General features: G+C 38.9%; 1 protein-coding gene across 1 annotated transcript; it reads left to right on the top strand.

Annotated features, from left to right (window-relative positions):
* The first annotated feature begins 52 nt into the window (after window positions 1-52).
* On the top strand, window positions 53-9,419 carry CIPC (CLOCK interacting pacemaker). The gene is made up of 4 exons (XM_026849134.1): window positions 53-1,202; window positions 2,667-2,846; window positions 3,756-3,925; window positions 7,500-9,419. Exons 2-4 carry the CDS (start codon window positions 2,720-2,722, stop codon window positions 8,376-8,378), a joined length of 1,176 nt encoding a protein of 391 aa, XP_026704935.1. The 5' UTR covers window positions 53-1,202; window positions 2,667-2,719; the 3' UTR covers window positions 8,379-9,419.
* The last annotated feature ends 3,299 nt before the right edge of the window (window positions 9,420-12,718 follow it).

Here is a 12,718-nt window from a genome sequence, read left to right as displayed (position 1 = left end):
GGCCGGGGGGGGATCAGCTCTTGCCGTGGCAGCGGGAGGGAGGACCCTGGGCCTCGGGGTTGGCGCCCGGTGCTTCCCGCCGGTGCGCGGCGGAGCGCCTGCCTGCCGGGCTGGGCAGCGTCGCTGGCCCGCGGGGGGCAGGAGGGGGATCCACGTCTCGCGAGCGTGGCGCTTCTGGTTTGTTTATTTTCGGTTGTGGTTTTGTTATTGTTAGGGTTTTTTTGCATAAGGGGGGAGAGGAAGATGTGCCAGTGCTTCCCAAAGCTTCGTTTGATGCAAGGCTAGCAGTGGTGTGCTCTTTTGCTTATTTCTAGCCCTCCTTCTGTTTCTAGTTCTGCTTTTTTGAAGATTAGCATCAACACATATAATTTCCATAAAAACTACATTTGTTTTGGAAAGGGCTGTGTAACAAAAGCAGGAATCGGGACTTAAACCTCATCTTCCATTCCAGGGATAGCATCTAGATGGCTCTTATGTAGTTATGTTCGCTCCATACATGTTAGTAGGTCAGCAGGTGTGGCCGAAGATGGAAAGCAAAAATTATGCAAATAGCCACTGAGGAAATTCTCTTCTGCTGACCATTATTCTGTCCTTCTTGTAGTTATATGGACTGTCACCCTACCATTTCATCACTCTTATCTAACATACAGACTTCATTACTGGAGGTGCCAAGGCTCAAGATCTTGGAGCAGAATTCTAACAACTAGCTGTCAGGACCTTAAGAAGAAACTTGCCTTTTGGGGTAGACTATTCCAGAATGTCTGCTGCAGTGTCATTTGAAGTAGCTTGCACTGGATCCTGCCATTAATGTACCGCTTGCCTGACTATGATGTGGACTCCTGAGTTCCTCTGTCTGTAACTAAAGTATAGAGCTCTAACAGGAGACATAAGTTCAAAAGGTTGTTTTATAGGAAAATAATTTCTACAGATGATATTAGATGTAATTTCTGCACTTTATCCTGTCATTTTTCTGTTAGCCAAACTCTCAGCTACCTTCTTTAAGAGAAGCAGAAACTGTCTTATTAGAGTCTGCCTACCCTCAGGAAGCAGCTGAAGGTTTTGACAAGTATGTAGTGTGAGAGGCCATAATGTAACTATGCATTTTTCTGACTTTCATAGCTTTTAGTTTCAGCCTTCCAGTGTTCTCATTCTGGGTGTGGGAAGAAGGCATTTCTAAGGCCATGTCTCCCCTAGGAGTACACTCCTAGGGATAGTATGTGTTGCACTTTTAGCAGTATGGATTTCTTTAGTCCCAGCATGTTCTCTGATCACATACTTTCTGTTCTCTGATGACTTACTTTTCTCTTGAGACAGAAACAGACTGTATTAAGAAAACCACAGCTTTGCAGGTTCAGCTATACTTGTTATATGGGCTTTACCCAGCACAGCTGACTTGTTTTGAGATTCAGTCCCTGAGATAGCTAAGTTTTTGTGAGATAAATATATAGCCTGAGTAATTTTTAACTCTTGAAAAAAAAGTTGTTTGTGAATTAGCCTTTAGCTTTTAGTTTGCCTTTTTTGGGGGGGGTGGATACACATGTATAATACATTAATTTTCTATCTGCTTTTCATTCTTTGAATAACTTGAGGTATTTCTGTTCTGAAAGTCTCCAAGTAGCTCACTGGCAGCGTAAAAAGAGATATACAACTATCCCACTTGACTCAGAAGAGTATTGATTTAATAACAGATAACGACCATAAACTTTGTATCTGCTATTTTATCTTGGTGACCTGTGCTGCTGAACTTCATAGAATTGGGCATTACATTTTTTAGCAGATCAAGAAATTGCATTCCTATTTTCCAAGTTTTGTGTATACAGTAAGGAATGATTACCTTGTCCAACAGAATTCTTAACAGAGTTAGAAATTACTACGCACTGTATTCTCCAGATGAATCTACTTTGTGCTTTACTCAGTAATTTTAAGTATGAAATGATTCTACTTCAGGTAATTCAGTAAGATTGGATGACCTGTGCTCTGTACAACTTGCTCAGCCACTGAAGAAAGGCGGTGAATGAGACAGGTGAATGATACAGGTGCATTCTGCCCCTTCAACTGCATTGATGTCTTCAGTACTTCTAAAATATTTTTGATTCATTGGTGACATTCACAGCAATAGTAAAAAAATAAAGAAATTTTTTAAAGTAAAATATTTGTGCTATAGTTCTGCTTCAATTAATTTCTTCCTTCCTATGTGTTAGAGTTTTTGGCATCTTTTAATCTACCCTAAAGGGCTCAATGGCCTAGTATGATATTCTCTTGTAGTTGGTGCAGCGGACGGAAGGATTAGATCATGGAAACTTTCCTTAAACATAAAAAGTCAGCTTAAGGCAGGTGGAAACTTTAGTCCAGAAGATTCTACAAAGTAACACTTCAGTTGATGCAAAGAATTGTTGCCTATCTTTTCTACTCTAACGTGCATAGTTTAGACAGTTTTGCAAGGAATAAACTGTGGTGTTATTGGAAAGCCTTTGCTAACTTAAATGTGTGATAAACAGCAAATGTGAAGCTGGGAGTTTAATAGAAATCTACAGATCACTTAACAGATACAGCAAACCTTTGATAACCAGATTTCCTTGAGGATGAACATGGCTTCCTTCCTTGTCTTATACTGATGGAATTTTCTGTAGATTCAGAGAAAGTCCCTTTTTGTTCTTAACTATTTTTGTAGTTCCTCAATGGAAAAGGTATTAAAAACTGCCTGCAGCACTATGGAAGCATGGAGACAAAACAGTCATCTATTGAGACCTTCAAGGAACTACTGGGCAAAGTGACGGAGATGAAGAGCTTGAACCATCACTTCAGCATGGCGTCAGCTGAATCTGACAAGGACTCCGGATATTCAGGTTTAGAAAACCCCCGCATTACCTTTTTTTGTGTGTGTTCTCTTGCTTAGACTTTGCTTTTAATGGCGATGTGTGATAAATCTGACTCTAGTCCCTTACAATTTGTTTCTTATTAGCTGGGAGGGCCATTGTATACAAGACAGCTTGCATCTGCAATCATCCTACCAGCAAACTTTTGGAGTGGATCTTTCTGTAGTTATGAAGTTCATCCTGTGAATTTGAATGACATGAGAATTTAAAATGTGCCTAGTAAAGAAATGAAAGGAGGAATCTCAGACTTCAGCATCTAGAAGTGGGAATGGCAAAATTACTTTTTGCTCTTTGCAGTGATGAATGAACTGTTGGATTATGCCATCCAATGTCTCCTATGATTCAACCAGATTGTCAGTAAAGCCAGATAAACTGGAGAATAATTGTTATCGTAAAATGTAGACATGATATGCCATTTTAATGCTCCATAAAACTGTGCAGAGATGCCCTTTAAAAGAAAAAAAAATGCTTTTGAGAGATACGTGCCTTTTTAGGTTGTAGGTAGAAGATTTCAAGACATTTAATGCCTGCAGCACAGACTGTGGCTGGGGCAGTGCCGGAGACCATAGTTCTTTACTGAACCAGGTTTAGAGGAGTCTTCATGATGGTGTGCAGTCTCTTGGAGACTAAATACAAAAGAACAAAAAGTAATAGATTTTCGGGAGACAGCATCTGCATGAGAACTGGCCTGAAAAATAAAGCCTTTTATTAAAGGCTATTTGACAGCTGTCACAGCAGGTCTAATTTTATTGGTATTCCAGAACTAAACTTCACTGTTCTTTGTGGCTTGGTTGAAAGGAAGTAGAATAGTAGAACTTAAAGGAGGTAGCAAGCATGCTGCATGTGAAACAACTAACAGCTGAATTCTACATCTGGCAGATGGAAGTTCAGAGTGCCTGAGTGCTATGGAGCAAACTGACTCGGAGGACGTATTGAATGCGTTGTGTTGGAACGCAGAAGATGGGCCTTGGCCATGCCCAATGACCACAAGCAACTCCTTTCCTGCACTTTCTCCTATGGTCGTAATGAAAAATGTGTTAGTTAAGCAGGTAGGGAAGAAATAATACATTGAGAAATATTGCATGTTCTTAAACTGTGGGGTTTTTTTTTTATTTAGTGTATTTCCTTTCAAAATGATTTTACGAAGTTGTTGGAGTCCAGAAAGTAACTGGTAACTTGAAAAGTTCTATTGTGACAGCCTGTTCTTTTAAGGGGCTGCTAAAATCACTGAGTTATAAAAAAATGTGAAATGGACAAGCTCTGCTACATCTACTAAAACTCTTTGTCTCAAAGATATCCCCCCAAATAGTTCTTTAAGCATATTATGTAAATAGCACCCAAATAAAACAAAAAAGTGAGTTTTTTCCTTTTGAGAGCTGGTATTTTATTTTTTGTTCTGTAAGTACTATAAAGTATGATGATAAGTTTTGCTACCTGGTTTTTAGGTCCTGGAAGTGCTTTATATGCAACAAAAAACACTAATCCAGAATGTTATAAATGAAAAAATTAAATCCCTATCTGAAGTTAGCTGCAGTATTTTTTACTTTAACATTTGTTTCTCTTAACAGCATGTGATTACTCACATTGCAACAAGTATATTCTCTATTTCTGTCCTCCAGTATCTTGTTATATGTTCTTCCAGCACATCTGTAAGACTCTTAAGTTTTACATTGTAACAGAAGATATGAAAGATCCAAATTCAAAGTACTGCCGTGTTATTAGACCTCTTGCTCTGTATTCACTCATATTTTCTGAGCAGCACAAAAGTTCTTCAGCATTTTTTGTTAGCATACTTCTGAGAATACAGTGAAAGGGGAAAAAGGAATATAGATGCTGATTCTTTTTCTACTCCATCTGTTATGACAACAAGCGAAACCTATTAAATTCAAATACTATGTATCAGTGCTAACACAGATACAGGTTTTTGTTAGTATTTAGCAGATTATGCGTTTGTGGGTGAGATGGTTCTGATCTCTGAGCATTGTGCTTTATCTTGACAAGAAGCAATTTTATTTTCTAGTCATGTTCCTCAACGTGTGGACAAAGTACCGTCTAAACAAATGCTGAAGTTTTCATATGGTAGGGAGCAAGTAGGCAAGCTTCACCAAAGGTTGATAGTCCCAGAGCTCAAAAATTAAACACTGATTGCAGTGGCAGTCTAATGTTAAACTCCAGGTTGTGTTGCAAACAGTTAGAAATAGCTAATAATGAGTAGCTTTTAGATAGATAGGTATAAAAGCTATATGTAAATATTTTTAAAAATAAAAAAAAAAAAGTGTTTTTTTTTTTTTAAGAAGGGAACTTGGGGAGGAAGAGTTGGAGGTAGATAAGATTACAAGACTCAGTTTTCTTAAGCACTGCATCATAATATCTAAGTCTATGTACGGTTAGGGATGATAATGTTAAATTGAAAAATGTTTCCTGCAATAAACAAAAGCAACAAGTCTAAGTCAGAATAATAATGAAGTGTCTTTCTGTTTCTGTCCATTATGTGTAGTTACCTCAGTCATGCTGGTCATCTTTTTAAAATGGTCTTTTCAACACAGTGTTCAGTTGGGCTAACTGGCCAAAAAAAAAAGCAGCATCCAGTTTCTGCTGTTTACTTGTTCCAGTTTCAATTTCAGTCAGCATCATTCTTCTGTCTTAGAACTACTGTGATCATCCTGTGCAGTGATGGTTACCTGCTGTCCCAATTTCACAGTGTAAACAGCTAGCAGTAATGTTACTAAAGAAAAAACTCAAGCAGGGATTAATTCTCTGAAACACAGTGCTGCTTGTGGCAAGGTTTCTGTAAGTCTTATAAAAGTTCTTAATAAGTAGGAGGGCTTTTTAGACAAATGGCACTGATGCATGCAGGCTGTAAACTTTAATTAAAAAAAAAAAGCAAAAAAAAAAGCCCAGAAAACCACTTCACAGAATTAGTAAAATAAATTATGTCCTTCTCTACTAAAAATGAGATTTTGAATGTGAGAACAAAAGCAGAATGTAACATGAGTGGAAAGGAGGAGAAAGTAGATAACAGAGATAGGAAAAAACAAGATAAACAGTTACCACAGCTCTTTTGATCTCAGTGATTTTGGGGCTCTGTTGTGCTAGGTACTGTATAATTGTGCAGTAAACAACAACTTCTGACCACAAAACCTTGCTCCTTAAGGCTGCATGTTCTGTCCTTTGTGTGTGTATAGCCATGGTATTTACATACTTCCTCTCTCCTAACCTCTCCAGATACTTTTTCTTTTGAATGTGTTTGTCCTTTCTTCTGTGATAAGGTAGTAATATTCATTTTTTACAGGTAGTTGTTCTGTACCCCTATTCCATGAACATCTTGCCTACTGAACCAAAGAAATTCTGTGTCAGAGTAGGTAATTGAATCTCATCTCCAAGTCTCAGTCTCCTAATTGGTGGGTAATACCCACTTTTGACAAGTTCATGTCCTTTACTGGGTGAATGGACTTCAGCAAAGCATGTCAGCATTTGCCAGTTTAACTTTTATGAGACTAGGGGAGAGGAGATGGATTTCAAGTGACTCAGAACAGTACCAAAACTATATATTTGCGCTAGCTAAAAACTGTGCCTTCAGCACACCTGCCAGTAGCATTCCAAGTTGTAAGGAGCTGCAAAATCAGTTGACAGTATATTATATTAGTATAATTGTAGTAGTGATGTCTTGAATATATTAAGTAGTGAGATTTTTCCTTCAGAAATAAATAGTATCTCTTACTAGACTATTTGATATGTTTGGAGAAAAGCAGGCATGGTTTTTGGCCAGGAGATCTTGTGAAGATCCGTAGTAATGTATTGGAGGAGGAAGAGCTAGTGTCTTGTAAAAATTGATGTATTCCCCTATATTGCAGAGTATGACTTGTAGGACGGAGTAAAAACTTGGGCTTTTTTCTTGAAATACAGTGCTTTTAAAGTTTATCGTTGTGCAGTATTTCACCAGAGGTATGGAGTTAAACTGTCTGAGGTTACAACAGGCTTTTTTCCTTGCGTAGGTTGATATTCAGCATTCTTTTTTCCTGCTTCATGGTTTTAAATTTATTGAAACTGTGTATTGTACTTAAGATTGCAAGACTTACTGAACAGCTGTCGTCTATTTTAAATAACGATTTCAAAAGCTTGCTATAAGAATAGAATTGACAAGGCTAGAGTTGCTGCCTTTCAACAGAGGGAGTCTAAATTGTTCCTAAAACGTCTGTGTAGTCTTTCTTTGACTCTTGTAAAGTATTTCATAATCATAATGCTTCATTATTTTTCAATTTTTCTGTGCACTTGTTCAGTCCTAAATCTGCATCGAACTTTTACATGAGCATTGTACAATATAAGTGTGCGCTATAATTCTCATTTAGGAAGGCATGTATAAATTCAGATTTAATTGTTTTAAAATGTCTTGGATGTTCTGTAGTAAAAGGATTATGGATTATAACTTTGATTCTAGTTCTATGCTCTCAGAGGAAGGAGGATGAGTTTGATGGAAAACTGTTCAGAATGTATTAATTGGACAGTGTATATCAAATATGAAGAAACAGCACAGTCCACCTGTTTTGTTTAAGGTTTTTTGATCCTCTTCTACAATATTGTTGTAAGACTTCTGGTTTTTTTTTCCCCACTTGTGCTTCTCAGGGGAGTTCATCACAGCTCCAGTCTTGGACTGTGCAGCCTTCTTTTGAAGTGATTCCAGCTCAGCCACAGCTATTGTTTCTTCGTCCATCAATCCCACCTCCCATTAACACTCACCCTGTTGGGAAAAAGAGAAATGACTCCACTAATTACCTGCCCATCCTGAATTCTTATCCCAAAATAGCACCACAGCCTTGCAAAAGAGATCACTCCTTTGATCTAGAAGAACGTCATGAAACCAGTTGCCATAAACGATTCTGCACAGAAGCACCCAAGATGGAAATTTCTCCTGTGTCGAGGAGCACAGGCTTGCCTAATAGTCCTTTTGCCCACCTACCACTTAGCTTTAAGACCCCTCAGGATTCTCACCAGCAAAGTTCTTCGACTCTGGTGACAAGTGGAAAACTGTCAGCTCTTCCTGGTTTTCATCGTGTTTCTAGTGACACTCAGAAAGTGCCAGCTTTGACTCCCCTTTTGCCTTTTGGAACTCTGCAGGCAACAAAGTGTACCCCTCATGAGAGCGAGAGTACAGCACAGGCTACAATGCAGTCTGCAGTGTGGAGCCCCCCATTGATACCAGAAGAGATTTGCGCTACTCCTGAGCTGCTTTTGCAACAGCAAAGCAAGTGCAGGCGCTTTCAGAATACACTTGTCGTGCTACGCAGGTCGGGATTGCTGGAGATCACTTTAAAAACCAAGGAGCTTATTCATCAGAACCAGGTGACACAGGCTGAACTGGACCGGCTGAAGCACCAAACACAGCTTTTCATAGAGGCAATAAAGAACAATGCTCCACAGTCATGGGCAGAGCTAGAAGCATCTCTAGCAGGATCTGATAAAGCTGATAGAAACCTTGAAGAACCTACTTATCCCAACATGTAGTAAAATGGTACATAGCTGTTGGTCAGGTTATTTCTGTGCCTCCTGTTTCCTGTCTCAAGCTTTTACTTGAGCATTTTCTGAGTCCAAGACTTGTGAAGTGGCATGCTGTTAACAACTTGTCTTCAGAGCTGGTTGTGGACTGGAATAGCATGGTAGGGAATTGACAGAATGGGCACTTACTACATCGGTATGACCTTGAACTCCATGCTAACTATATGTACTTCCTTGGACTCCAGAAGCTTGGATGTGCTCTGCTGGCAGTGAAAAGACAATAATTTGCAGTATTCTGCAATCAAGCATCTGCCTATTCCCATCTTCAGATAGTCAATTTTGAGAGGGGAACAGCAGAACAGGCCCCAGTATTAGGCCATCATCAGTTGCAAGTAGATGACAGGAGTTGGTGTGAGGAGAGGAAACTTACTTTGGTGGGGTTGTTTAGACTGTTGCTGTCCTTTGTTGTAGCAGAGTCTTACTTTGGGGTTTTAATGTGTTTGAATTAGAGATCTGCTGGTGCTGAAGCAGCATTCTATATTCATTGCAGTTTTTGGTCAAAGTGATGAGTGTCTTAGGACCCAAGTGAAATGATGTGTTTTGATGAATATACTTTTGATTTTCATCTACAGCTGAGTGAGTGAAAATCACAAGGCTTGTACTGGAAGTGTTTGTTCCAAAGCCGTATTTATTAATGTCTAACAAGTGTACAAGGCAAGTGGCTTTGGAGTTTACCAGGCTACTTACTTGGTAGCTAACAGATTAAACATTGTTATTAAAGACTGCAGTGACTTTTTTTAAAAACAGTACAAGGAAGATATTCATTCACCAGGATTAATTTGGCAAGTCTAGTTGCGTATTATTTGATATGTATACTTTTTAGTTTACAAGCCTAAACTTTTTTCCTGCAAAATCAGATTGCTAAGTATAAAAAAAAAAGAGGTGAAAGGAAAAGGAACATACTGGCCTGTAGTGAAAAAAGCCCTTCCCTCTCTTTTCTATTTAGAGAAATCAGATGAATGTACCTAGAGAAGGGGGGAGGAGGAGGGGGAAAAAAAAAAAGAGATGTCAGCTTGGATAATCTCCCTAAAAAATTTTATCTACCTGAGTTTGAACTTTAAAATAAACCCACCAGACCTCAAAACACTTTTCCTCCAAATTTATATCATTCCTAGCCTGCTTGCCTTGAGATATAGCTGACATCACTGTGTGCATGAGATATTAGGCCTTACTGGTAGAGATTCACAGTAGTCCTGTTACAAAAGCTGTTCTACAGGCATTTATTTCACTTCAGTTTATCTAGATACTTAGCTATGTCACTCCTTCCAGTCTGAAAGGTTTTTTTCAGAGGCAGTCTGTGTAGAGAACTAAGAATGGCTTTGTCTAAGAATGTTAAGGTATCTGGATTGTTTATGATAAGCTCTTTTCTGTGTGGCATTTTTTTCAAAAAATGGTGCATTCTAGGTGACTGAGTATTTTGATGCTTTGATCACTTCTGTCATCTATTTCAGATTCTAAAAAAAAGAAACTTGAAAACAGAATGGATGTCTTGCTAATTTGTGATTAGACCTTTTAATTTTCTGATGCATCTGGGAATCAATATTGCAGAAGACTGTAAAGAATGCTTTTGTAGTCTTCCTCAAATATGTGCTTTAGAAAAATTGTAAGGGGCTTCTCTCTTGTAAAGGGTTTCCCCTTTTTACACTGATGGAAAGAAATGCCGTACATGCCTCATAAAGAGGAGGAATGCAAGTCACATTTGTACTAGCCATAGGCCTAGAGAGAAATTGTGGCAGGATTCGCCCTGGTGGAGCTGTAAGCAAACTAGTAGCCATGCCTCTTGTGGTATTCTGCCCATCTGCGGAAGACTAGTGCATTATGTGGCAACTGATTAAAAGAAAAGTGTTCATAGACTGTGTTCTGTCATGTGTGTGTTTTTTTTTTATATATACCTGCTATAATTGTACATACTAGGATGTCTCATAACTTGCAGCAACAGCAATACCAGAACTTAGCCAGCAAACCCAGAAGGCAGGAAGGCAGCACAGTACAGGGTAATAACATAGGACATATCCAATCTAGCTCTTTTGGAATCAATGTGATATCTGCACTGAATGACCAATTTGTTGGTCAGATGACAGATGTGATGGTACCTTAGGCCATTTGTGAAAGAATCCTGAAAGATAAACTTGTTTCTTCTGAGCTTCTTACAGGAAGGAGAGGTGGCAGTAGGAGGCAGTTCCATTGATTTGGGGTACTTATAAGAGGCCTAGAGGTGAGGTGTGAGAAAATGCATAGGATATCTTTCCTGCTTTTCCTATAATTCTTATTCTACCTCTCAAAGAGGAGAATTTGAAGTTCAGCATATATATATTTTTAAGAAGGGTTTGTCCCAGAAAACAAGATGATGGACTCAAGCTATCTAGAGATGAAAGGAAGTCAGAAAAAAAGTCCAGTCCCAGCTGTATGAGACAAGAAAAAGTGAGTCTACTGATGACCTCCTTGCCATCCTCTTTCCACTGCTCTGATAGAGTAAAATGAAGGAAAAATTGGCCTTGCAGGGTAGTACCCTCTGACTTAGGAAGACTCTAGCTGATAGAAATCTCTCATAGTCCACACAGTACCACATGGGTTTTTTTTTTCCCTGACAGCACTGAGGGTGGGCTGAAGTGGGTGTGCTTATAGCTGATGGGCCTTTCAGCTGGTGTAATTTGTATAAACACATATTCAATAGATCTATGAATAAAGTCCAGCAGCTGGTTAGAAATCTACTAGGCATCAGTCCAGACTTAAATAGTATTTGCTGAACTGGAAAAATCTACTCGAACTATTATATGTAAATCTGGGCCCCCTTAGTAACCATGTCCCTAGATAACTGCAAATCTTGATGCAACATCTATTAAAAAAAATGATGTTGAAGGCCCTAGTGATACATAGGTCATAAAGTACCATTCTGTTCAGTTTCTCTTGGCTGCCTTTATTCCTGGAAGCCCTGATAAACCTTTAAACAGTAAGGGCTTTCCTTTCTTGGCTGCAATTTAATAGCTTGGAACTGCGTTGAGAAAATTAGTTGACTAGATCAGTACCAGAATAGGTCATGATTCTGGGCAGAATCTGGAAGTGGTCCAGTAGATTTGAGCAGAAACGTTAACCTCTCTGATTGGAAACCTGTAAGCAATGAACTTTACAGTGGTTTTTGACCTTTGAAGCAGCAAGGCTTTGTATTAGCAAGTTAGCTGAAGACAGCTGTCCCAGTCTAAAAAGTCAATCAGATGGCCTGCTGGGGCTTCAGTTGCTGCTGACAACTAGCAGGCGGGGTAGCTTCATGGGTTGGACAGACTGCTCTTTTTCTATTAAGTTTTAATAAATGTTGGTATTTTTGATTACTTTTACTATGTATTTTTGAAATTCTACTGCTCTAGTTGGAATGTAAACATTTTCTGTACCTTTGAAGTCCGTTGCCAGCTCTGAATACAGTAGCCTAAGAACTCTGTTATAGAACATGACCTTTTTGCTAAAACTTCACAAAAACAGACTGTGAAATATGAATGAAATAAAGTATATACTTGAAAAGTTTGTGAGTTATTTTAATGCTGTTAAACTGTAAAGTCCTTGGTTCCAAAGTGTGCTTTACATACAGCTCCACAACAGCATGTTGCCCATGTGGGAAAGTGCAGATCCAAAAGTGATACTATGATGTATCTCTCCGAAGAGAGTCATGTGAGCTTTAGCAGTATGTATGAATTAAAGGGCCTTTGGGAGGAGCATGAGTAAAAGTGGGCTGTACAGAACTCTAAAAATATATTGTCGTGGGTGACCATTGCCATAGATCTGTCATGAACAACCTGGAAGGATTTTTCCATCTTTGAGCTGTTATCTCTGTGTGATGACTGTACATTATGCTCACCGTCTGTGCAGGGTGAACTCCTACACTGCATCTTAATCCTGTCAGTCGGCTATGCAGAAGTTCTAAATTGTGAAGTAAGGATCCTGGCTACTGAAAGAATCACTTGAGTGAATAATATTTCTTTCTTGAAGAACATTCTTCAACTAAATCTGTATACCAGCTTTTCACTAAAACACATTTTTCAAAATGTTGCCATTTTTATACACTCTTTTCTGTGTTCAGAGATGACTCTTAGAGTGGGAACTAGGCAGTCATGCCCAGAACATCCAGCAGCCTTGTGGCATGAGATCCTGTACTAAGGTGTGAGAGATTCTGGTTAAAGTTCTTACTTGGCACCAGACAAGGCAATAACTAGAATCTCATTACTTTACATCCAAAAAGGAGTGTTCTCAATTGAAATAATTTTGTTCCCTCAGACTGGAAACTCAGTGTCTGCAGATTT

This window comes from Athene cunicularia, assembly GCF_003259725.1.
Source record: "Athene cunicularia isolate RWA chromosome 5 unlocalized genomic scaffold, athCun1 chr5_part1, whole genome shotgun sequence".
In the NCBI taxonomy this organism is placed as follows: domain Eukaryota; kingdom Metazoa; phylum Chordata; class Aves; order Strigiformes; family Strigidae; genus Athene; species Athene cunicularia.
Note: the sequence above shows the minus strand (reverse complement) of the source record. Positions and strands in the feature narration are given on the sequence as shown.

Excerpts from the sequence above, each read along its gene's own strand:
- CIPC (XM_026849134.1), top strand. The coding sequence starts at position 2,720 with ATGGAGACAAAACAGTCATCTATTGAGACCTTCAAGGAACTACTGGGC. Across the intron at positions 2,847-3,755 it reads CAAGGACTCCGGATATTCAG|ATGGAAGTTCAGAGTGCCTG; the intron begins GTTTAGAAAACC and ends TACATCTGGCAG. Across the intron at positions 3,926-7,499 it reads AAAATGTGTTAGTTAAGCAG|GGGAGTTCATCACAGCTCCA; the intron begins GTAGGGAAGAAA and ends TGTGCTTCTCAG.